At 42.1% G+C, this 25,205-nt stretch overlaps 1 protein-coding gene across 1 annotated transcript; it reads right to left on the bottom strand.

Annotated features, from left to right (window-relative positions):
• On the bottom strand, positions 1 to 24,247 carry rbl2 (retinoblastoma-like 2 (p130)). The gene is made up of 22 exons (XM_061721583.1): positions 23,957 to 24,247; positions 19,786 to 19,916; positions 19,328 to 19,528; positions 18,522 to 18,586; positions 17,947 to 18,075; positions 14,527 to 14,687; positions 12,013 to 12,077; positions 11,204 to 11,375; positions 10,967 to 11,130; positions 10,744 to 10,856; positions 10,557 to 10,660; positions 10,106 to 10,243; positions 9,664 to 9,828; positions 8,910 to 9,009; positions 7,962 to 8,225; positions 7,705 to 7,889; positions 7,453 to 7,629; positions 5,739 to 5,810; positions 5,489 to 5,588; positions 3,860 to 4,083; positions 2,626 to 2,799; positions 1 to 2,400 (listed from the first exon to the last, which is right to left on the bottom strand). Exons 1-22 carry the CDS (start codon positions 24,092 to 24,094, stop codon positions 2,233 to 2,235), a joined length of 3,210 nt encoding a protein of 1,069 aa, XP_061577567.1. The 5' UTR covers positions 24,095 to 24,247; the 3' UTR covers positions 1 to 2,232.
• Between the last annotated feature and the right edge of the window lie 958 nt (positions 24,248 to 25,205).

Here is a 25,205-nt window from a genome sequence, read left to right as displayed (position 1 = left end):
CAATTTAAATACAAACTCGGGGGTCAGAATCATCTGCTAATGAAAGCTAAAAACTATTTCGAAAAATGTGCGCTCAAATAAATACCTGCAGTCTGGACTCTTAATAGTCACTTCCTGTGACATTTGAAACAAACAGCACCACCCAGTGGTCACACACATACTAAGTTGAGTCAGTTTAAACATTCATCTATTATTTTCATAAACAAACATATATAATAATGAAAAAGTCTGCAGAATGTAAACAAGTAAAAAAATAAAGGCACTTAACTTATGTTAACTCCGTTAATAGGTTTCTTTTCTCTTTTGTACAGATATTTACAGTCCTCTCATCAGTGCAGGTGATGAACAGCCAGTCAAATTACACGACAATTGTGAAGTGATAAACATGCCACAGGTCAAAGATCATTTGACAGGATGGAAACCTTCCTGACCTCCAAACAGACATATGACTTTTTTTATCAACACGACTTCTAAAAACATGAGTTTAGCTTAAAAAGATAAAAAGTGTAAATATAAAAATGCTGAAGTTCAGATAGCTACTGCTCTTCATCACACACCAGAACAAAGTGCTCCACAGTGAAATCCTGAAACTCGGTGGGAATTGTCTGTGGCTTAATCGTGGTCACTGATTTCATAACAAAATTTACATTGAAATGTGATGCTGAACTTCCTCTCTGACGTTTACATACAAATTGCAGTTCCTGAATCTAAATCTCACACGGACACAGGATGCTTTGTTCAAACAGCAGAATAGAAAAGAGATGTTAGAAAAATAAAAAAACTGATGATAAACCAGGGGCCTGTTTCACAAGCGAAGTCCAGAAACTCTGAGTTTTCAGTTTTAAGAAAGGTGGTTAAGTCGACTCTGACTATGAGTTAACCCGACTCTAAAAACCCATCACTAGTGGAGCTCAGATTCCATGATTCACTGTGGCAACACATAGTTAACGGAAGTAATCTTTCTATTTTAGTTTGCTAGAACAAAGATATGAGTGTATTACAAGCACATACTGTCTTCAGACGAAAGTGCAACACGGCTGTTGTAGTGAAGGAAAGAGAGTTGACGTTGCAGAAAACTGAAGAGCGAGTGAATGTGTGGACGAATTAAAATATGTATGAATGACAAATGAATGTAATATGTTGTTCTCAATATTCACTGTCCTGTAGGCGCAGTCCTGGTGGCCAGAACAAACAGACAAAAACAAAACTTGAAACGCAAACACATATTTCAGACAGGTAACTCCACCGTTCCAGGCTGTTGTTTTCACATTAAAAGTTTTGGATGGAAGGAACAATCAAAAGATAAAATAATCCAAGCTGGAAAATATGAATGCATCCAGTCACACTGATAAATCCTAAAGGGACCTTTCTTTACTCACACAACTCTGAGCATTATTTTGAGCAATTAATGTTATCCAACTTATGAGTCGGCCACTTTTCTCTCAGTTCTGCATCATTCACTTTCCAGTGTCATAGAACACAGTATATTCACTATCCATGTTGTTATGAATAAGACTGACATTTGCAAATAATGGCTTACAAAATTAATAACCCAAGGTATTTTCTATGAAGTCCTTCTATCACGAATGCAATGCGTCATCGTTCAGAAGTGGTATAAGATCGATTGTCTGATCAAACTGAACTCGTTTCAGCTTCGTGAAGGGGAGGAGACAGAAAGTAACTCGGTATGTTGAAGCAAACCTGCTCTTGACCCGGTTTACTTCAGAGTCAGTTACCACAGTAAAAGACTCCCAGGATGATTTTTTTCGCTTTCTGAAACCGGCTCAACTAAACCCTCTTGCTGGTGGTTAAGTAACCTCGCCTTGTGAGATGGAAAACTCTGAGTTTCCCTGAGTTCAGGTTCAACGTGACCCTCTTGGTGAAACGGACCCCTGCTGCACAGACCTCTGCCACTCGGTGTCTTATGAGTTCCAGCTTTCAGCTTCAGGAGAAACGCTGAATACAAACAGCAACATTCAGATCAAATCTGAGTTCCAACATAAAGAGGTGAATTGTTGCTGTGTGGCGGCCGGAGTTTCTGAAAACTGAGTTTTACAGACAAAAGAATCAGTGGAAATATTCATGCACCGGTTGGAAACTCATCATCTCTGGTAAATACATAACCACACTGAAAGACAAACCTTAAAGTGACCAGATAGTTTCTCAAAGTCCTGATGAGTTTTTGACACTCCGTATTGACTGAATGTTGCCATGGTGATAGCACGTGTGTGTTCAGTGGGAGGAGCTGCGGTCATTGGCAATGTCCTGCAGGCGGCGTAACAAAGCCGTGTGGTTGTCAGGGCAAATGCGCTTGGCCGACGTCTCTTCGTCTAGAGGAATGCTGCGCTTCCTGGTGGGGGTCTCTCCCGTCCGGATCATGCTGTTGATCTCCTGGAGACGCTGGGAGGAAAAGTGCAGGGGACAGAGAGCAGAGGATATGTTAGAGAGGAGAGCAGATGGAGAAGAGAAGGCAGAGGACATGGGGCAGGAGATAAGCATGGCTTCTGCTCAGTGCTTCCAGTGCTGTGTAAGAAAACTGTCATTTAAAAGAAAAAGATCATACTAAGCAAACAGAGGGAGCATGACACATCGTTGTGTGTGTGTGTCCGAGTGTCTGAGTCTCACGTTGGAGGGGCTGCTGCAGATGTAGTAGGAAATCCTGTCCCGGGGGGATGCTGGCGAGGGGGAGGAACCCGTCTTGTGAGGGGAGATATAAATGGAGTGTTTGCTGGACAGAAGCATCCGACGAGGAGAGCCAGTCCTCAACGTGGGGTACGGACACAAAGCGGGGGGTTCCACCTGCACATACAGATATGAAGACATGCCATCACCCTCAGAGGAGAAGACAAGCCATGCACAGGTCATTCACACACTGTAGCCACCTCAGAAAACAACCTTCCAGTCACTATCGGGCTGCGGCTAGGCCTTTTCCTTGGTTCAAACATTTGCTGAGATCCACAAGAATGCTTTTATTCAACTTTATTTAACAAGAGCAAATACATTAATTTCACATGATGAACTACTCTCTGGACATCTAATTTCTAGACAAATACACACCAACGGCAGGTACTTAAATTAGCCAAGTGACCAGCCCATCCTTAATCACCACACTGCAAAAACTCAAAATCTTAACAAGTTATAAATATATATATTTGTCTTATTTCTAGTTAAAATGTCTCATTTTTAGTCTAAAAAAATCTCATTACACTTAAAACAAGACTCATCACTGGAAAAAAAACAACAATTTTCACCTGTTTCAAGTAGATTTTCACTTAAAATAAGTAGAAAAATCTGCCAGTGGAACAAGATTTTTTTGCTTGTAATGAGAAGATCAGATTTTTTCAACTTATTTCAAGTGAAAATTTACTTGAAACAGTTGAAAAATGTCAAATAACAAGTTATTTTTCTGGTAATGACTCTTTTTTAAGTGCAATGAGATTTTCTGACTAAAAATAAGACATTTTAACTAGAAATAAGACAAATATTCCTGGTAAGATTTTGAGTTTTTGCAGTGCATAACTGCAAATTTTGTGCACCTATGTCACAGTTTTGGCTTCTACTTCCATCGCAGGTAACGTGCAGGTGATGCTACAGACAGGATGTCTGACTTGGCTGATCGATTCAAGTTTGAAGACACGTGTCCTAATGAAAGATTGTCAACAATCCGACGGACCAAATGTCCGTCCTGCACCCGTGAGGCATTTGTAAGTCATGCATTTATTGCTGATAAAATGAATGCATCCTTTTATCATATAAATCCATTCATGATGCTCAAGTTCATCGCCATCTAACAGTAGTAATACTATTTAGGACTGATGAAGATGGATTAAATGAAACAGCAGTGTTTTGTGGCACCTACCCCTGCAGTGGGTGAGCTCGGCGAGTATTTCAGAGCAAAGAGTCTCATCTGCTTGATGTAGACGTTGTTGTAGAACAGAATCAGGTCTCCTCGCTCCTCTCCCTCCCCCGCTGCGGAGGAGACCCTGTTGGGGACGTTGGTGGGGGTGGAGGGGGCACTACCGGGCTGGGGGGTCGGCAACGTGCTGCTGGAGCGGATCTGAACCGGGCTGATGTCTCCACCTGCTGGGAAGAGCTCAGGGTTTACATGAATAAACCAACTACTACCTAAACACGGGGAAGTTGATGCCTCTGGCCGGACCTGCTTCAGACTGGAAAATGAACACTTTTTCAGAACCTCTAAGCTCTCCTTAGTAGCACAGTTTCCCAAAATCGAAAGCAATTCTGGAAATAAGGAGGTAGAAAGGGATTTTTGAGACTTTTGGAGTCTTTAGATAGGCCAAGGGCCATGTGCTGTTCTGCTGAGCTGGCGGCTGAAGGATATATATACATCGTGTCTACAGTTTGCCAAACCAATTAGCTAATCTGGCAAAAAGATTCAAAAGGGACCTTTCTGAAGATGGTTTTACTCGGCTTCTGTTGTCAGTTAAAGAGACATGAACTGGCTGTGCATTACAATTCATATTGACTGGTCACATATTTAAATATCTCTATATAAAATCTATAAAGATAAAGATATTCTTAACATGAAATACAATCATTTTTTTCTGGAGTTGTCTTTGTTTTATGTTGGATCTTGTCTGGCGGCCGGACATAGAGTAGCTCAGTGAAACAGACACCACCAATGGAAGGAATGTGAGGGGGTTGTTTTCTTTCCTTTTTAAAAGAGACCAAAAAAGAAATGTTTACATACTGCAGCACGTAGCAGACAATGAGGTCCTGACCACTCACCTACTAATTGAGTTCACAGGTCTCTTGAGGTGGAAAACCTTAAATGGATGTGGAAAGCTGCGATCAGCTTCTGTCTGGAACCAACTCCCAGATCAGCTGAAACACTCCGTTTATTTAAGTTCAGGTTGTAGACGCATCTCAAATCTGCACTAATAGTTTTAAGCTTAGCTACAAAATCATATTTCAAATTTTTTTATTTTTATATAATTATAATTAATTATAATTTTAATATATTTAATGAGGTGGAAATCACCAACACCACCATCACATACACTGTGGATAAAGGAGATTTTCAACAATTTGAGGCTTGAAAAAAATCTGACACACTCTGAGAGGCTCTTCCAGAAGATTTAGTGAAATGTGGGACCTTTCTTTGCCTATGCAGAGAAAGTCACCTTCCCAGTTATACCTGAATAAGATTCCACTTTATTTTGATTTACCTTTTGTCGTTTATTTATTTATTTCTACTTTGACCTGAAAAGTGAGGTTATTGTCACTGTAATATGTGAAATATGGCCAAGCCGACTTGTCTGTTTTTTTTTTTTTTTTTTTTTTTTGTTGGTTTGCTTTTTTGGATCTTATATTACTGTTATTTACGCGCACTTTATCGTTGTCAATTTGTGTATATAGTGAGTTTGACGCCACCGTGAGTGTGTGTTTTCTGCAGACAGGAAACACAGCTGGATGACACTGGGCCAAATGAAAGGAGGACGTACACACTGAGACACGTGTTTCTTACCTGGATCCTGGCTGCTGTCAGCTGATGAGCTCACTCTGTTGGTATCGTTCATGCCTGAGCAACACCGCCTTCTCGCTGAGATCAGTACACTCCTATATACCTGGATTACATAAATACTGGTTTTAACATCCTTGTTGGGACGTTTCGATGACATAATGTGTTCCCAATTTACTAAACCTATTAAACCTGTTCGAATCATCAACATATATATGTGTGTGTGAGTGTGTGTGTGTGTGTGAGTGTCTCTTACGTTGCTGCTGGCCTGAGGCTGGGTGCGGTAACACTTCATGATGTTCTGAAAGGATTTGTCTTCTTCGGTCACCTGATGAAAACAGTTAGTCGAGTAAACTCACATTTTTAAATTTAGATTTTTAAAACGACAAGCAAATGAAAAGAATGTTTTCGTAATGAAGCCATGAAAGGTCTTTACTTAAGGCACTCTGACTGGGCCGGGTTTAAAGTGAGCAGCTGCTGCCTGAACATTTTCCTCAGAGGAGTCCAGGTAGCAGTCATGGCTCCAAATGAGAGGCTGCTGTTTTGGAGCGGCATCTTACACCGATCTTATCACTTAAAGGGGACTTATTATGAAAAACACGTTTTTTCTTGCTTTAACATATATAAAGTGGTCTCCCCTCAGCCTGCCAACTCAGAGAAGGAGGAAAGCAACCAAATTCTGCAGTGTCTGTACAGCCGCCCGGATGAGCCGTCCAGTGTGATGTGACTTCTACGAGCTGTTCAGATTCTGCTCCCGTCGTTACGCAACGACGGGAGCGATTTACATCGGTTGGCCTCCGATGCGTGAAACCACGCCCACAACTAACTCTGGCCGGAGCTTCCACCATTTTTTCATAGCGGTGTATCGCGTCATTCAAGCAACCAATCAGCACCGAGCCTCATTATCATAGCCCCGCCCACTCAGAATCCAACATAGAGAAGGAGGTTAGAGAATGGGAAGATAAAGACATGGCTCAGAGGCTGAGGCTAAATTTATTTAGCAAAAAAAAATCAAAAGCTTGTTTTTAAGACATTCAAGGCCTGTTTAAAATAGGTATTAAATGCAATAATAGGTCCCCTTTAAATGTTAGTGCATCTTGTTTTGTTGCAAGCAGATGAGATTTTTCTTTTTTCATCTTTCCACCCACTTCCTCAAGAGTACCCCTACCAAAATAAAGAAAATACTCCTATACCACAACAGACTCCTCCCATCCACGGTCTGTTGCCATGCTCTTTTCCTGTAAGCACTCACGTTAACAACAGACTGGACCGGAGATACAACATCGATGCTGTTTATACGAATGGACAGAGCAGATTTTACTTCTTGGGGAAGCCCCCACCCCCCTGCGATTGCAGAAAGATGTTGAATATCTTTTAAATGTTTGTCATGCAGAGTCCAATCACATCTGCAGTCATTTGTTGGGGAGCAGCATCAGTGTGACTTAAAGAAACTGAACAAACTGATAAGGAAGGCTGGTTCTGTTCTGGAGCCTCTGGAGATGATTGTGCAAAGGAGGATATTTCATGAAATGAAGATGATCATGGACAACCCTGAGCATCCTCTTCACAACACAGTAATTCAGCAATGACTGTTTTGAGTCAGATCCTTCCTGCCCACAGCATTAAACCTTTACAACGTCTCTCTGAGGAGACTTAAATCATGAAAACAACTGGAATAATTACTTTCCCCTCTGGGATGAATTATCTTAGAACTTAATTGAATATATATCGTTATTAGTTAGTGAGATAATGATCCTCTGATGTAAGAATAGTTTAAGAAATTAAATTCGGTTTGATTTGATTAAATTTGATTTGATTCAATTCTGTTAAATAAAGCTGAACTTTAATGATCAGTAGGAAATATATATATAATTTTTTTTAATTTAATTAATTCTGTTTCTATGGTCTCAAACAGTTTCTGCCCAAATATGTGATTTAATTTAATAATCCAGATACATAAACACACAAACCTTTGCCATGACGTAAATAGCGCACATGAGCAGCTGATCCAGGTGACGGTCTTTCATCATCTCAGTGCAGTTGACCAGTGAATATTCGAGACACGTCCAGATCTTTCTCCTCAGCTCTGACGAGATGTCCAATTTGGCACAAAGATCTCTGAGACGAACGCTGGCTAGATGGTACACCTGGGAACAGGTGAGACTGTAAAATACAGCTGGAGGACAAAGGCAGATGTTTCTGTGAGTAGACAGATAAAGTACCTTCCTGAAGAACAGGGACAGAGAGCCTTTCTTCAGCGGACTGCTGGCTGCTTTGGCAGCTGGTTTGGAGACGGCTGACTGGATGGTGAGGGTACTGGTCAGAGTCTGGGAGGAGAGCGGCTGCAGTGTAGCCCCCCCCACCTGCATTGGGATGAAAGTGATGCCTCCGCTCTCATTGGCTATCCCTGCAACGAGGTCAGACTTCAGTGCTGGTTATTTGGCACATGTCATGGTTTATTTTGTTTGTAGTGCCTCACCTTGCACGGGTATGGTAACCGTCTGGCCATTGTTAGCCGTCATGGTGGCGGTTGCCATGGTGACGACAGTCTGCCCTGCTGGGATAGTGCCGACGATGGCAGCCTGGGCCGTCTTGGTGACGGCGGCTGCAGCGGTACCGACCGTGCTGGTGGAGGTGACGCTGGACTCGCCCTCTACAGGGTCCACAAACAGACGGCGGCGAAATCCACCGGTGGGCGGGGAGCTGTATCGATCCAGCAGGGTGGTGGGGGAGGGGGGCACACCTGCAGGGGACATGAGGGAGGTGCATTGTGTTTTATCACATCAGAGGATGAAGCACACATGTACATGCTCACTGTACAGCTTTTTTTCGAGAAGTAGCAGAAGTAGACGGCTTCTTTTGCCCAGATGCTCCACAGAGAGATTTAGGAAGTCCTTTGTTCCTGCAGCAACCAGACTTTTTAATTTGGACTGCTGATGTCATGTCTTGCTGCTATATTAACCCTTGTACTGCACATTGCACTTTCAACTGGAGCCACTCTTTTAGGCTGTCATAACTTGCTGCCATATTTGCTTGTACAGTGAACTTTAAATTGCAGCGAGATTCCTAGCTGTTTAATTTGCTGCTATACTTGTCATGCAGATTGCACTTTTAAGAGGATTTGTATTCTTTTTTCTTTTATCTCTCTTTTTTGGGGGGTCATTTTCTGGTTATTTTGCTGTTGTATTGATCCACTGCTGTCCGTAAGTGGAGACATTGTTAATGTGTATTGTTGATTGTCTTATGTTGTATTGTTGTGGCCCTTTGGGGATTATTAAAGTTGAATCTTATCCTATCCTACATGTTTTAAAAACTGGATGGATGGATGGATGGACTCAAGGTCTTTTCAGCTTGAAACACAGAATTGTATCATGATGTTTGTTTTCATATTTGAGGATTCTGTCCGGAGCAAAGATACGATACTTGCCTTTGACAGTGCTGAGTTCAGGTCCGTGGCTGCTGGGTGTGAGGGGAACAGGCCCTGTCCCGCTTTCATCATTTTGTTCCAGATACTGAGGAGGCATCACCTGAAACACAGGCGCATTCAGAAGCAGGCCTTTTCATAAACACCCAGATAGGAGGAAAAGTTGAGCCTAAGGCCACGTTTACACATAGCCGGGTATTTACAAAAATGGATATTTCTCCCTGTATGTTTTGAAAAATACCATAATTTACACGAACCCGCATAAATACACTATTACGGTGCTATGAGCAGCCAAACCTACAGGGGGCAGTGTAACGAGAAGCATAAAGTCATGCTAGCCAATCAGAATCCTGGAAAAAAACATCAACAAATGACACGAGTAACTTCCAGTTACTTCCAAGATGAATGAGAGTCTTTTGTTTGGAGTGACAGAGAAGTGGAGTTACTTTTAAGTGTGACTTTAGAATATAAAACAGGTAAAATACAAAAAAATGTCAGTTTCCCTCCGTTTACAAGCAAACGTGAAAACTGAGCCAAAACACATGACAAAACGCCACTGTTTTTGCTACGTGTAAATGGGGCTAAGTAGCTCTCAGGTCTGATGTGTTCCTTAAACCCGTTGGTCTTTAAAATGTAAAAACAAGGTTCTGAACAAACAACAGCAGGCGATGCTTTGAATGACAGTGTGATCTGATGGCAGCAGTGATGATGAATCATAAAATGTCCGGAAGGTTGTGTGTGTGTTGTGTTGACAAACCTCCTTGCAGGAAGGGACACGGCCTTTGGCTGCGTGGAGGCTCTGCCACAGTGGGGAGTCGCTGGTCCAAGCCAGACTCTCCAGAACCTGTTCCTCCACCTGATTCAGGTGCTTCACCACCTCCCGAGACAGACCCTGCTCCGCCCGCACCAGCACCTCAATCACCTGCGTTCACAGACACACATATGGAGCAATCTGGCTGACTTCATTCAGCAAGTTCAGTCTTTTTTATCCACCAAACTGTATGTTGATGTCAAAACCTCACTCAGCTACCTCCTCAGTTTTTACTGAATTTAATTGATTACTTAGCAAAGAACAAGAAAAGCTGGCACACATTTTTTGAATTTGTTGATTTCTACAATGTAAAAATCCATCAAATGCACTTAGTTTACTGCCTGGATCTATACTGATACCTCACTGATCTGACAGCTTGTGTGGATACCTTGTAGAAGTGATAAGCAGGGAGCTGGAAGATGCTGATCACGTTGGGGAAATCTCCTGGTGGTCTGTAGGAGAAGGTCACGATCTCCAGACAGCAGGCCAACAGGGAGCGATGGAAGATGTCCTGCTCCAGGATACACTACCGTACATAAACACACACACACACGCACTTTAAATTAGCAACTTCTAAAAGCTGGTTTCATCATTGTGGAACTTTGGTTATTTTCATGCAGATGTTTTCACTAATATCTCTTCACGTCATTTCCCTGCCTCATGACTATGATGGATGAGTGTGTCAGGTAACATGGAGGAATGTGCTCTGGCTCTTCACTTCACCCTGTACAGAACTCAAAACCAGGCATCTCTCTCTAAGGTCTTGCAGCCATCTTATCTATGTTGTCAGATTAAAAGTCTAAACCCTCCAGTGCTGCCAAGTGGCGCGTTGTACTCACAGACAGGTCGGCATCTCCTAAGATCATCTTCTCTCTCTCAACGATGGACTCCAGGGCCCTGTAGTAGAGCGCTTCGGCCAGCTGGAAATACCTCACTGCCATATCTGTGGAGACAAACCTTATCAACACTCATAGGTTGCAGGAAACCGGAGCTCAGCCACAAACTGACAAGGATTTGTGTTCACACCTTTCTCCATTCCCCTGCCGTCAGCACCACTCTCCTCGTAATGTTGTGAGAAAACGTCATACATGTCCTTCAGGCGCTGGTTGATCACACTACTGGGGTCTCTGGCACAACCCCTAGGACAAAAAGGTGAGCATTTGTGTCATTACACCCAGATTCAATGGTTTAAAAAAAAAAAAAACCCAGACAGCAACACGTTCAGGTCTCTGAACGGCCCAGAAAGTACCCGAGAGTCTCTGTCAGCTTGGCGCTCGGCCCCTGTTTGGTCCCCGACAGCAGAGTGTGAAGACGGCCAACACTCTTCATGGCGGATGAGAGCGGAGATGCCAGCCGGCTCTCGCGCACGAACCTCCTCCCAGTCAGTGGGGTGGAGACCTTCTCCGCTGAGGACTGGTGGGAGTAGAGAAGACGTGGCATTGACTGTAGCCTTGAGGAGAAAGTACAGGCAGAAGGAGAGTCTTACAGTGAGGTTGGTGTGTAGCCTGTAGATGGCGCTGTCCTCATTCTCAACCCCCTCATAGAGGCAGGGCCCAGGGGTGCCGATGTCCTCGCTGGCTCCCTGTCCTGTGAAGATCCTCTCATCCAGACTGCCGGTGGCCAGGACATGCTCCTCATAGAGGCGACTGAGGGACAGGCTGAGGATAGAACAGAGAGGAGGAAGAGTCAGAGGGGAAGATGCAAAGTGCCCTTTTCATTGTAAAGAGTGCTTCTCCTCTTTATCAGAATCAGAAATGTGAGAGATGTGTTCAATTGTTTCAGATTTAATTTTATTATTTCCTTTTTTCCAGAGAACAGTTGCAGTCACACTCCACAAAGGAAAGCTGAAGCAACATAGCAGCCAGTCGGTGGGTGGTAAACAAGGAAACATACTGGCCAGAGAAACCCCAGACTTCACTTTTACTCCATTCCTTTGAATTTCAGTCCAGTTTCAACATTAGGAACTGTTGTTTGTGCAGCTGACTTTTTACCAAAGTTTTCAAGCTTCTCTGTGATGAGTTTCAGTGTTGCAACTGTACCTTCAATCACATGTATTCCCTAATCAAATAACACTTTCAGCTATTTAATCACATTTCCACCAATCATAGCGAAGGAGCTAAAATGAATTCTATGAACGACGGTCGACCACTGCTCATGCATAGCAGTCACAAGAAAGAAGAAGAACTTTGTCCAGGATTTTTAACCTATGAAAAGATTCATATAGTCTGGAAGCATGCGTTCAGTGTGACATCATTATTAATGTACAGGACTGCAGTTATGTGTGACAACACTCACAGACTGTCTCCAAAGTTCATGGGATCCAGAAAGCCGGTCAAACTGTCCTCTTTGCCTCTGAGAATCTGCAGGATGACAATCAGACCAGTTCACATATGAACGCCAGCATGATTTCATATTCTGCAGCCCACATCAAACCCAGTACCAATCAATCTGATTTGATACAGGTCAGGCCTGTTTGTTGGATTTGGAATTTGTTAAGGATGAAGGTTTGTCCAGTATGTAAAAGCACTTAGGATGGGGTACATGCAGCTATCTTCTGTTTCCTTGTTTTTACTTGTGCTTTTATTTGTGTAGTAATTTTACTCGTGCTTGGATTTGTTTCTTTTATTTTCATTTATCCTATATTCATTTTATTACTGTGTGTTTTTATTTCTGTGTCCAGTACTTGGATCAGTGGTTGCTGTTTTTAAAGGGTTTTATAAATAAAGTTGTCCTGTCTCTTTAAAGTCAGACTGAAATGATAAACACATTTTGAAAGCCTCGGGAATTTGAAGCTTTTTGTCTTCGAATAAACTGTTTTGTGAGAAATTCTAGATTTTCTCGGCCCGGATCCTTGAGAATTCCTATCCTGCATGTTTTTTTCTGCTTCAATGCGCCCTGATACAGATGGCCGCGTCAGTAACAGACTTGTGTAGCCCCTGATGACAAGCTGAAGAGGATCCATTCATCATAATTAGGTGCTGATGCAGGGTGACATGTCAAACGTGCAGGAAGCATGACCCGTACGAACCCAGAGGGCACATCAGTGGAACCCCAGCAGGTTTAAACAAATCTCAGTTTTCTCATTTAAAAATCTCTCTTTTTTCCTTCTTGAAAACTGTCTTAACAACAGTCAGGCGTGTGTATCTGATGTTCCTCAAGACTTATCGGAGGTTTGGTACCTTCCTGATATGTTCTTGACAGTTCAATCTGATACAGGAGCGCATTGTGAAGTGTGAAGAGCCTTGCTGGCGTGAAGCTGAATCTATCTACAAACCTGTACTTACAGTTTTTCACAATTGTTTAAACACATTTCCTGAAAGACTACCTCACTTTCTCAAAACTCTAAACACAAATTACAAAACTCACACACAAAATGCAAAATCCTACACTTCTCTTGCAAAAGCACACTCTATCCTCAAAACAGTGTTAACTCTTCACTAAATGGTATTTCCTTCTCAAATGCCAAACACATACATCATTTGAGTAGACATTTCTAAGCACCCACTGAACACTGATGTGCAGAATGGAAGACACTATAGTATGAATGGAAAACACTATATGAATGAATGAATGAATGAATGAATGAATGAATGAATGAATGAATGAATGAATGAATGAATGAATGAATGAATGAATGAACGAATGAACGAACGAATGCCTCAGTAGAATCATGCATTTGTATGTTCAGTGTTACACATTCAGCTGTTGGATGGAATATATCACCATATAGTATTCATATGTATAGGCTACTCAAATAGAAAACAACACACAATTCTTTACTGTAACAACAAATACGTACTATTTTACAGTATGAGTAGGAATGCTAGAAGAAGTGCAGTGTTGTAGGGGCCAAGGGTGGCATGGTGATGGAGGACGCTGTGGTGATTGAATATGTATATGTGTATGTATATATATATTTTTTTTCTTCTCATGTAGTTATTTTGTTTTGTTTTTTCAAATCTTGCACTATAGTGGTTACATTGTGTTACTGTAAAAGGGTAGACAAAATAAGCTTTGGCTTCAGTCTACACCTTTTGGTCCTTGTTTGATATACATGCAAAAAAAAACAACTTTGTATTGACTACTGACTTCTATAACGTGACCAAATAAACATATCAAATCAAATCAAATCAATCAAATTGATGGCAGCATACATTGTTATGTTCCCTCCACGTTGGCCAGGGACCTCTGTGATGGCACGCTGGCCGATGATATTCCTCCCTCGGCGCCTTCTTTTTACAAGGTTGAACCCCGCTTCATCAATGAATATGAATTCAATGGCAAATTGCTGATTGCATATTGCACAACAGCCTTTGGAGTTTAGAAATGTGATTGACTGTGTGTTCTGTGTGAACAGCAAGAGAGGGAATCCAGGAAGAGTGTGCAGGGTATTGGGAATTGTGTGTAGTGTTGTGAGAAATGTGTGGTATGGAATGGGAATTTGAGTCTAGAGCAGTAAATGTGCTTGGAGTTCAGCAGGATTGGTTCAGCCACCTGAAACATGAGTTTCAGGTTGTGCACATTGTGTCTGATGTTCCAATAAATGTGTTTAAACAATTGTGAAAAACTGTAATAAGCTGGTGAGTTAGATTTATTTGGTGGGATAAATTGTGTTAGTCTAAGTATGATCTGAGTCAAGTTTATCCCTTGAAGTCATCGTTCCCAGACTCAATCATCTGCATAGGTTTACAAGACTAAAAACAAGAGCTCTGTGGAGGAGCTAGTAAACTCTCTGGACATGGGCTGCTCATCTTAGGAGATCCCTCCTGCTTATGGAGCTGTGTACGCATATATGGAGGTGTGGCCTACCCTCTTGTGGAAGAGCTTCTTGATGAAGGGTTTCCAGAAGTGCTCTCTGACGCCCTTGGCCTCCAGCACAAGGCCGTCGTGTAGCTCACAGAGTTGCTCGATGAAGCAGAAAGGCCCTGGAGATGGCCTGTAGTCCTTGCTGCTGAAGTCCTCTGGGAGTCCTGCGGGCCGTGGGGAGGCAGAGGAACACTTGTGATCACCAAAACCAATTCATGCTGCTGTTCTGCTGCGGTCTGCAAGAAAACCAGCTCCGGTACGTCATCACTAGCAGAATTCTTTACTTAAAGGGGACCTATTATGGCATTTAATCCCTATTTTAAACAGGCCTTCAATGTCTTAAAAACAAGCTTTTGATTGTTTTTGCTAAATAAATTAGAAATTCAGCCTCTAAACCATGTCTTTATCCTGTCATTCTCTAACCTCCATCTCTATGCGGGATTCTGAGTGGGCGGGCGGCTATGATAATGAGGCACTGTGCTGATTGGCTGCCTGACGCGATGACGCGATACAACGCTACGAAAAAATGGAGGAAGCTCTGGCCGGCGGAGTTATCCGATGCGAGTGAGCGTCAGCAACAAAATAAATTCCATTGCTTTATTTTGTTAGGACTGTCCAAACTGGCCGCAGTGACAAAGCTGCTTCTATTTTCTTCCTGCTGCTCGCATTGAAAGCCGGTTGAAAGCGCTGTAGGAAACAGTCATGGATGAGGAACGGCTGATCCAATTAGTTGAAATGAGAAGTTATCTCTATGATTCCTCCTCATTTCACTACAAAAACCTCAATAAATTGGCAGCTGCTGGAGGGAGATGGACAGAGAGCATCCGATCTCACGCAGTGCTACGTGATAGTCGGACGCTCACATGCAGTTACACGGTTATAGTTGTGGGAGTGGTTTTCATTTTGGTTACTTAATGAAAATCAGCAGAATCTGAACGGCTCGTAGAAGTCACATCAGACTGGACGGCTCATCCGGGCGGCTGTACAGACACTGCAGAATTTGGTTGCTTTCCTCCTTCTCTGAGTTGTCAGGCTGAGGGGAGACCACTTTATACATGTTAAAGCAAGAAAAAACGCGTTTTTCATTATAGGTCCCCTTTAACTTAGATTCAAATTCATTTGGTCTTTTTTAATCTTTATGTTTTTAATGTTGCTGTGTCATCGTTTATAATAAGGCAACTGATCTAAAGTCTTCTCTTTCATGGCCCAGACGCCAGCACACAGGTGCACTTCGTCTGCAGAGTAGGAGACTCCCCTTGATGTTTCTGATTTGCTACCACACATTAAACTGCCAGGACCAGTAAGTCCAGGCCTGACATGCAGCTTTCTCGCACCTTCCTGGGTTAAACTGTGGCCATTTTTCATTGCAGTTTCCTCTCAACAGGTTGAGCAGTAGAATAAACACTGCCCAGAGAAGGAGGAGGGGTCGGGTGGGACACAGGAAACACAGGAGTCAACAGGAAGTCAGGGCAGCGCTGATACATACCGCAACAGGGTTTCTGAGAGCCGACTGGAAGCTGTTAGGTGAAAACTTTTAATTTATTCAAGACTGAACTTGACCGATAAGCAGATTTCCTGCAGAGGAGAGCTGTTCACTTTACTACCATTCAACATCATATTTCACGACTCAGACACTGAGCCCTGAGTGATGGTGGGAGGTGGTTTATGGGAAACCGCCAAAAGGTTTCATTCACTATTTACAGTTACACATCACTTATGTGTAATGTTCCTTTCTTTGAATAATTTCTTTATAATTCCAAGATAATGAATCTGTGGTGGTTGTTTTGTCCAGCAGAAGGAGCGGTAATTGTTTAACTAGTTTCTGTGTCTAACTGACAAGTCTACTCTTCTCCCTGAGCTGCACCAGCTCCTCGGGGCAAGATGTATCTGGAACATGTAATCCACTTGATGTAATGCTTGCTGGGTAGAAATCTTCAGAGCGCCACCGTGTCGTGCGACATTAACAGCTGCCAGGAGCGAGGCAGCTGCAGGCCGGACATGTCCGGTGCTGCTGCTGCTCCATGTACAATATCATTCTCTACATTCGCTCAAAATATTACAGCTTTCATTTCCAACAAGAAGGATTTGATAACAGTTTGTTTTATAAATATGGGCAACGCGAGGACTGCAAAACATGACCTGAGGGGGCAGCAGAAGGGGTTAGTTGACCTGGGGGTTTCTGGTACCACCTCAAAAACTGAAGAGAAGAAAGAGAGTTTACCAAAGAACAAGAGGACATTTCATGGTAAACAGGATTATATACTCGTGGAGAGAAAAACCAAGAGCTGCTGGATTTGGTTCCTGCAGAGCGGAGGTATGAAGACCTGGAAGACTGCCATGACATACGCTACATACGCTAACCATCTTGGTCCCTGAATGTCGTTAGCTTGTCAGCTAATACGTAAATAGATGGGGAATGTCCATCCGTGGCATTTGAGCAACATCTCCATTCCATTGAGATGCTCGGTCTTCCTGCTGACTTCACTCATGATGCTGGGCCTTTGGTGGTCAGACTTGGCCTCATCACACTCTTCCAGCTCTTCACACCTCCAATCTGCAGCTCAACTAAATCTGACAACTCTTGCTTTTTCTTCACCGTGGTACAGTATATAATCCCATTCACTGTAAAATTTCCTCTTAATCTCTTCTTGGTTTTCTGAAAGCCACGGTGATTGGAAAGCTCTTCTTCTCTTCTTCATTTTTGAGGTGAGACTGGAAATGCCCCGCTCTTTTTTTGTTGTTACATATCGGTCTTTTGATCTGCCACAATAATGTAATGAATCCAAAGGAAAACACCTCAAGTTGAGGGCTTTTCTCAGCAGTTTTTAGGTGAGATTAGTTAATTATTACAGATCTTAATTAATTAATCGCTCAATTTTTTTAATGGCTTGACAGCACTTCTTATGTGATTGACTGCCGTCTTCACACTCCACCCCTGATGTCACTAACAGCTCACTTTAACCTTAATCTTATCTGCACAGACTGTATGTAAGAAGATGACTTTGTCACCATTACATCCTCCCCTGCTTTGAAGCTTCAAGTTCTTCATTTAGAAATCACCATTGTGTTTTTTTTTTAAATAACCAGATAAGAAGGTGAAGTTGAGAGTGATGGTTGAAACCTGAAGTCTAGTTTAGACTGACGTTTAAAATATATTTAATGAGGAAATCGTAAGTAAAAAACAGCAGAAGGCTGATCAGAAGCTCCACCACTCAATCACTGGACATAAATGCTGAATTTCATGACTTTTTAATGTCGCTTTTACGATTGTTCTCACCTCAAGGTTTTGAGCCAAAACTGCTCTTTTATTATCTTGAAACTGACGGGGGTTAAATGTGTTGCTAAGTGTTAACTTGTGTATAAAGGTTGGACTTCACTGTGTGGGATCAGCTGTGAGGTGGATCAAATGCAACACTGCATTACCGTTGAAGTTGGGGTTGAGCAGCTCCTTCCTGGCATTACAGAGCAATGCATTTGTTAAGACGAGGTCAAGCGCACACAGCAGCAGGTGGTAAGAGTTCACCAGGTCGTCGCTGATCATGGGGAAGTTTCCTAAGCAGGAAACAGAGACAGGCAAGACACCACATGAGGGAATCGGGGAATCACCACGTCTGCAGGCAAAGCTGGCACAGAATCAGTGTTGCTGCAGAGAGTGGGGGACAGGTTCAGACTGGTCTCTGTCCCCATACCACGTTCACGTTTAGAGAGAACAGGATTAGGAAACGCAGTTTATACTTGCTGCTGATCTTTATGTTGACTGCTAAAAATTTTAACATCACATAATCCAGCTCTGCAAATCCATGATGCAAATGTATGATTGAAAGTGTATTTCATTCTTGACTTGTCTTGGGGGAAGAGGTGGCGAAAACTGCAGCATCACAAATGAAAACAGGGGCGGATAAACCCACCTCTTCCAAGCTTTGTTGCAGAGATTCAAACAAGTTTTAGGAAAATATTAAGACATTTTTAAGCCCATTAACCTGACAGGATGCATTTACCTTTAGCATGGACGAACAACACCCAGCAGAAGTTGAAGACTTCACTCACAGTGCACGGGTGGCGTCTACAAAAAAATAAGACAGCATGTATAAGTAAATAAATCGCCACGGTACCATTGTAACCTCATTCTGCGGCTAACAGATGTTTCTGTACAGATAAATCCTCAGGCTTTACCCCACCACCAGTTGGACCAATTCCTCCTATTTCCTGTCTCCTGAACACATTAATCAGCTGACTTGAAACACCCTTTTCCTAAAGTGCCTTTGTGTGATTGAGGACAGACAAAATCCACAGTTTAAAGGTCATTAATCAATTCATCCAACCATCCATCCATTATCTATACCCGCTTTATCCTTTGCAGGGTCACGGGGGTCTGCTGGAGCCTATCCCAGCTCATTTCAGGTGAGATAATCAATTCATTCATTAATCAATTCTCCGTAATTTTGAATGGAATTGAATCCAGTGCATCTCTTCCAAAGTTACATTTGCTTCATTATAAATAAAAAAAGTATTTCACTTTAAAGGTGTGTCTGGCACAAGGTCCTTGTTGAGCATGACATACAAATGTATGTGTTTTATGAACCAAAAAATTACCTGCATGCAGGTCTTTACCCCCCCAAAAAACAACATTTCAGGAAATAGAAAGTATCAACAAATAAGCACAAAGAACCATAGAAGTAACTAATGCAGGCAAATGACTTTAAACCACAGGACAAATAACAGAGGAAGGAAAAAATCAGTGAAGAAGATGATCAAACAAAACCAGAGAATGGAGGCGTGGAGGCGTGAGGGTGCGTGGTCCCACCTCTGTTTGCGGCTGCGGTGAACTCGGGGCGGCTCCTCAGAAGGTGCTCTGAAGATAGACCTGAAGATGGGAACGTACTTCTTGAATATGACTGCTGACACGGTGAAGTTCCTCTCCAGCTTCTCTGTGCTTTGACGGAAATCGTGCGGCAGGTCAGCCATGTCCTGCCACTTCTTCATCTTGTTGAAGAACTCGATCAGGCTGAAAGACGTCACAGCAGAGGAATCACTCAACACGGTCTCATTCGTGTCCTGAATGAATTTATGCCATTTCTCTTTGGTTATTGATAAGGTAATACTGAACAGAATCAAACTCATCCACTGCCTACACATTAGTTCATAAAAGTACAAAACTGTCAAATTGCTTTGTTTCTTCTTGGGAAAAAAAGGGTGTGTGTGCATGAATTATGTTTGCTTCAGAATAATACTGTAGCCACATGAACCAACTAACCAACAGACCTCATTTCAGAGCAGCGGAGGATTTTGGTCAGAGAAACGTAGTTCCCCTCTGCGGTTCCTTTCCCCACGGTTGGCACCGAGGACCTGCAGGCCACGTACAGAGAACAAGCCAACCAGTGCAGCTCGCTGCCCTGCAACATGGAATAGTGTGTGTGTGTGTGTGTGTGTGTGTGTGTGTGTGTGTGTGTGTGTGTGTGTGTGTGTGTGTGTGTGTGTGTGTGTGTGTGTGTGTGTGTGTGGTGGGGGAGAGACAAAGAAAAGAAGTCACTTTCAGAAGATATTCAATATATTTACATGTGATATCAACCAACATCAAATCTTTGAAAAAGAAGTTCCCGTGATTCAGATTCCGCTATTGTCATTGCAACGAGTACAACGAGAGTAAGGTGCAGGCCTTTCAGTGCTGACATATAAACACAACTCTAAAGTATGTAAAAAAAAAAAAAAAAGCAATATAAAATTACAATATGAAAAATAAAGAAAGAGTATTGCACTCCCCTGACCCTGCAAAGGATAAAGCGGGTATAGAAAATGGATGGATGGATGTAGTATTGCACTTATTTCCGTGTAAACGATATAAATAACAAACAGGACTATGTATAAACAATATATTATATTATATTATATTATATTGCCGTAAATAAGCATTTACGGTTCTGACAGCAGTTGAAAAGAAACTATTTCTCCTTCTGTCTGTTCTTTGTTCCTTTCTCTTGGATGTGTTCAGGAGCAGGTTTTGTCTCTGCACCACACGGTCAAAGGGTGGAAAAAAAGATTCTGTGTTTGCTGATGTCTGTTTAATTGTCCACACTGTCATCATTACACAACCTCCTCCTGTGTTGTTTTAATTTTCATCTTTTATTTAGCTGCAAGAACACAGGAGATCAATGCTTTGCAGCTTTTACTGGAAGGATCTACTGAAGCTCCTTCAGATGAGGAACTTTTTCACCACAGCCTTGTCAGTCCAAGGCAGACACTGATACAGTCTCATAGGCATGTGAATTATTTGAGGTAATTCACTGAATCACCAGTCCCTGCATGATATTTGCTCTCTATCATTGTCATCATAACTACACTGTATTATTTACTTTTGTAAAACTATGCATATACACATTATTGTTACTCATTCCTTCTCAATGATACTGTTCATTATTATGCAACTGCTGCAATCCAAAGTCTGCACCTGCATAAGTGCTTGCTAATGTACCTACACGGGTATTTCATTCAGTCCTAAATTATGTCCAACAGGCATTAAAGTAGGGTATCTTCCCAATGATTCAGCTTAATATGGATTTCATGGAAGTGTCACTTCCATCTGTTGTCAGTGTAGCTTGGCCTTCTCAGACTTCCTGCCTCAAACAATAAGAAAAAAAGAAATAAAAGTGACTTTCAGCTGTATGACAGCTTGTGGAATGGAAGCCAATCATCTATCTGTGTGAAATATGTTATACTTTGATTGGGATCTGAAAGTCCAGTTGTACCAATTTGTGATCTGGACCTGATGTGGTGTGGTCCAAATGTAAAACCAAATTATTTATGTTTGCTCTAAAAAAATAAATATCTAAAATACAAAACAATACTCCAGATTTGACATGGCTGAGAGGACTGGTTTTAAATCTCATCTTAAAGCTCATTTTTATTCACTAGCATTTAACTTAACCATGATTGTTTTATTTTATTTATGTGTTTTATGTTACAAACACCAGGAAACTGGACCATATTACACTGGTCTACAAAGATTGTTTTGCTTGTAATGAGAAGATAAATCTTGTCCCACTGGCATATTTTTCTACTTATTTCAAGTGAAAATTTACTTGAAACAGGTGAAAATTGTCAAATAAGTTATTTTTCTGGTAATGACTCTTGTTTTAAGTGTAATGAGATTTTTTGACTAAATATTCGACATTTTATCTAGAAATAAGACAAATATTCTTGGTAAGATTTTGAGTTTTTGCAGTGTGCTATTTACTGAAGCGTACTCTTAAATTAAATACTTACCTGCTGTACTGCCCTTACTTTTTAACAACTTGTGCTTTTTATTATTTTACCACTTTTCTTATCATTTTCTTTGTTATTTACTGTTTAATTATGTCTTGCTACTTTTAATGTTAATGTAAAGCACTTTGAATTACCTTGTGTTGTATTGTGCTATACAAATATAAGTTGTTACATCTGTAAAATCTCATCAAATACTCACACTTATGTCTAATGTACAAAATCATTCATGGACTTGCTCCTCCTGTACTGAACCAGTTTATAAATGTGGCATCAACATCCACACGGAGCAGCTAGAGGAGATTGTGTGGTCCAGTTTAGGAAAAGTGCTTTTAGCCAGTCTGCATTTTCAATCAGGGCTGAGTGGAACTTCATACCAACTGAGATTATAAACCAATCAAATTATGCTTCTTTTAAATTTCATCTAAAAAAGTGGTTAATTAGTGGCCAAGGCAGTCAACATTACATTTTAGTGCTTAATTTTCCTGGCTTGCTGCCCTGCCTGTCGGTGTTTGTCTGATGCCACCTGTCATGTTGCCTATTAGTTTGTCTAGTTACACTGTTGCTTTTTGTGCATGGCTTTTTATTCTGTGTTTAGTGCTTTTGTCTTGTTTGTTTTTGGCCTGTTAGTGTGTTACTGTGTCTCGTGTTATTAATGTTGATGTTACTGTTGCTGCTTCATGTTGTTTCTGTTTTCGTTTGTAGTAATTGTCTGTTGTTGTCGAGCTTATGTTAACCTGTGTGTGTGTGTATGTATTTAAGCTTAGTCTCTTACCTTTTAATCTTTATTCTGATGTAGCCTTCTTATTCGGAAATGTTTTATTGATTATATCTTAATCATTTTTCTTTTAGGTTGACTATTTTACACCAGTTCAGGGACAGCAGATGCAAAATAGCCTTTTTGGCTAATTCTGGCACATTTTACATGTGTTTAAATGTATTATTAATGTACATTGTCCCTGATAACTAAACCTTTAAATAAATAAATAAATATACTTGCTTTGCTTATGTCCAGAGGTGTCAAGTAACAAAGTACAAATACTTCATTACCTTACTTAAGTAGTAATTTTGGTTATCAATACTTCACTGGAGTAATTATTTTTCAGACGACTTTTTACTTTTACTCCTTACATTTTCACGCAATTATCTGTACTTTTTACTCCTTACATTTTAAAATCAGCCTCGTTACTCTGTTTCATTTAGGCCTTTAAAAAAAACTATCCAGTTAAATTGCGCCATCCGGATAGAGTGAATTTGGTTGTGGTTGTTTCAGATGTTCTTGTCCAGTTTTGTTCTTACATCCGTTGCCCTCAGATCCCTGCAACTAAACTTGGATGTACATTCCAATAAAGGTTAGGATAAATGATAACATGCCTCTGAAGTTTGACTTTTTGCACCATTACAATACTTATAGACAACTAGTCATCATATCTCCTGCTCTCTGAAACACATGTTAATGCTCAATAGTACACATATATGGTTCTTTAATATATTTGCATTATACTAAGATGCATTCATTTTCAATGGCTTTTGTCCTTAATGGCTTTTTTCCCCCCCTTACATTACTTTTACTTTTATACTTTAAGTAGTTTTGAAACCAGTACTTTTATACTTTTACTTGAGTAAAAAGCTTGAGTTGATACTTCAACTTCTACAGGAGTATTTTTAAACTCTAGTATCTACAGTATACTTCCACCTGAGTAATGAATGTGGATACTTTTGACACCTCTGTCTATGTCTTAAGTTGTCCTGTTTTGTTTTAGTTTTCCTTTTGCTTGTCCAGCACTTTGGTCAGCTGTTGTTTTTGCTTTATAATTAACTTGACTTAATCTAGACCAGGTCTGGCAGGAAGCTGTAAATCGTGTGCTCGGTCTGGATCTGACAGCTGTTCTGGTGCAGGTCTGGTGCAAGAACTGCTGTTAATACCGGTGTCCTTCACCTGGAACCGGGTAATAACCGGGTAATAACCCGGATTCCAGCCCAGCTGTATTTGTTTTCTGATTCCCCCCTGGTTGCAGTCAGCTCGTCTCGTTAGATCTTGAATAACATGTAGTTTCCCCAGGTATCCCACCGACCAGTCACACAGGTGACTCTCCACCGCGGGTTACATGTGTTTATGACGGCTCTGCTCGCCGTCCCGGTGCCCGTTTCTCCCCTGAATGTTGCTGTAGTTTACCTCCAGGGTGAAGTTCCTGCTGATGTGCTCGTAGCTGCTCCAGGCTCCGCCAGCCGCCTCCTCGTCCATGTTCAGGGCTCGGCACAGATCCTCGAACCCGCTCCGGGCTTTCTGCAGGAACTCGTCCTCGTCGCCCATTTCTCCGCTTCGCAGACGAACCGAGCGGGTTTAAGTGCAGCGTTTAGGGCTGGAGAGACCCGCGAAGCGCCTGTTTTCCCCCTGTAACTATGTTATTGCGGAACTACGCGGCTCTGTTGTGAAGCCATTTAAATGTCCTCTGACAGAGTGGGGAACGCAGCATGAATTATGGTTCCGCGTTAAATCGACGCAGAGCCTACGGCGTAGGGTACGCGGCGACGCGCAACTTACGGCGCGTACCCTACGCCGTAGGATCTGCGTTGGTGTAACGTGGAACCATGAATCAGCCTTACGTAGCGCCGGCAGCCCAACGCGGAGGCGGACGTCACTTTAGTGCGTAACCGCGTTGGAGAATGACGCGACGGCGCATGCGCATCAGCCCCGCCCGCTAAAGTGCGCAGCTGAGCCAGAGACGTTCTATAAAGTGTATAGTATAGAAGATCTTTGGCTGAGCCATGGATGTATTATAGAACGAGCTGAGCTCGGAGCAGACTACAGGATGATTTATGGTCCGCGTTACACCAACGCAGAGCTACGGCGTAGGGTAAGCGGCGACACGCACCGTACGGTGCGCGTCGCCGCGTATCCTACGGCGTAGCTCTGCGTCGATTTAACGCAGAACCATAATTCAGGCTTACTACTACTACTTCCGGTTGTTATGGTTTTCTCTCCTGGCGTCCCCGGTGTTTCAGGAAGTCCAAGCAAACATCTTGAAAAATGTGTTTTTATGGAAACGTTTGGTCATTAAAACGCTTTTATTCCACTTGTATTACCGCCATCACTTGCACAACCCAGCATTCAGCTCCTTTTTATCGCTGTTTTCAAACCAAATGTGTAATTTTACTTTTAAGAATAGAAACCGCTTGATCTTAACATGAATAAACGGGCTTGTCTAATGCCGCGTTCCATTTACCTCGGAAATCGGAACTGGGAATGGCAGCCATCTTGGAATGGTAACTCGGGGGTGGTGAAGCTTCTCCCACTTTCCCAGTAGGAAATCCCATTTCGAGCGGCGTTCCAGTTGAAAATTCCGACTGGGAACTGGGAAATTCCGACTTCCGAGGACCAATGGAACGCGGCATAAAACTGCGGTCCAGCCAGCCGTCATTCG

This window comes from Cololabis saira, chromosome 5 (genome assembly GCF_033807715.1).
Source record: "Cololabis saira isolate AMF1-May2022 chromosome 5, fColSai1.1, whole genome shotgun sequence".
Lineage (NCBI taxonomy): Eukaryota > Metazoa > Chordata > Actinopteri > Beloniformes > Belonidae > Cololabis > Cololabis saira.
This window is presented reverse-complemented; position numbering and strand designations above follow the sequence as displayed.

Excerpts from the sequence above, each read along its gene's own strand:
- rbl2 (XM_061721583.1), bottom strand. The coding sequence starts at position 24,094 with ATGGGCGACGAGGACGAGTTCCTGCAGAAAGCCCGGAGCGGGTTCGAG. Across the intron at positions 14,688-17,946 it reads GCTCAACCCCAACTTCAACG|GACTCCCAGAGGACTTCAGC; the intron begins GTAATGCAGTGT and ends CACGGCCCGCAG. Across the intron at positions 11,376-12,012 it reads ATGAACTTTGGAGACAGTCT|CCTGTCCCTCAGTCGCCTCT; the intron begins GTGAGTGTTGTC and ends TTCTATCCTCAG.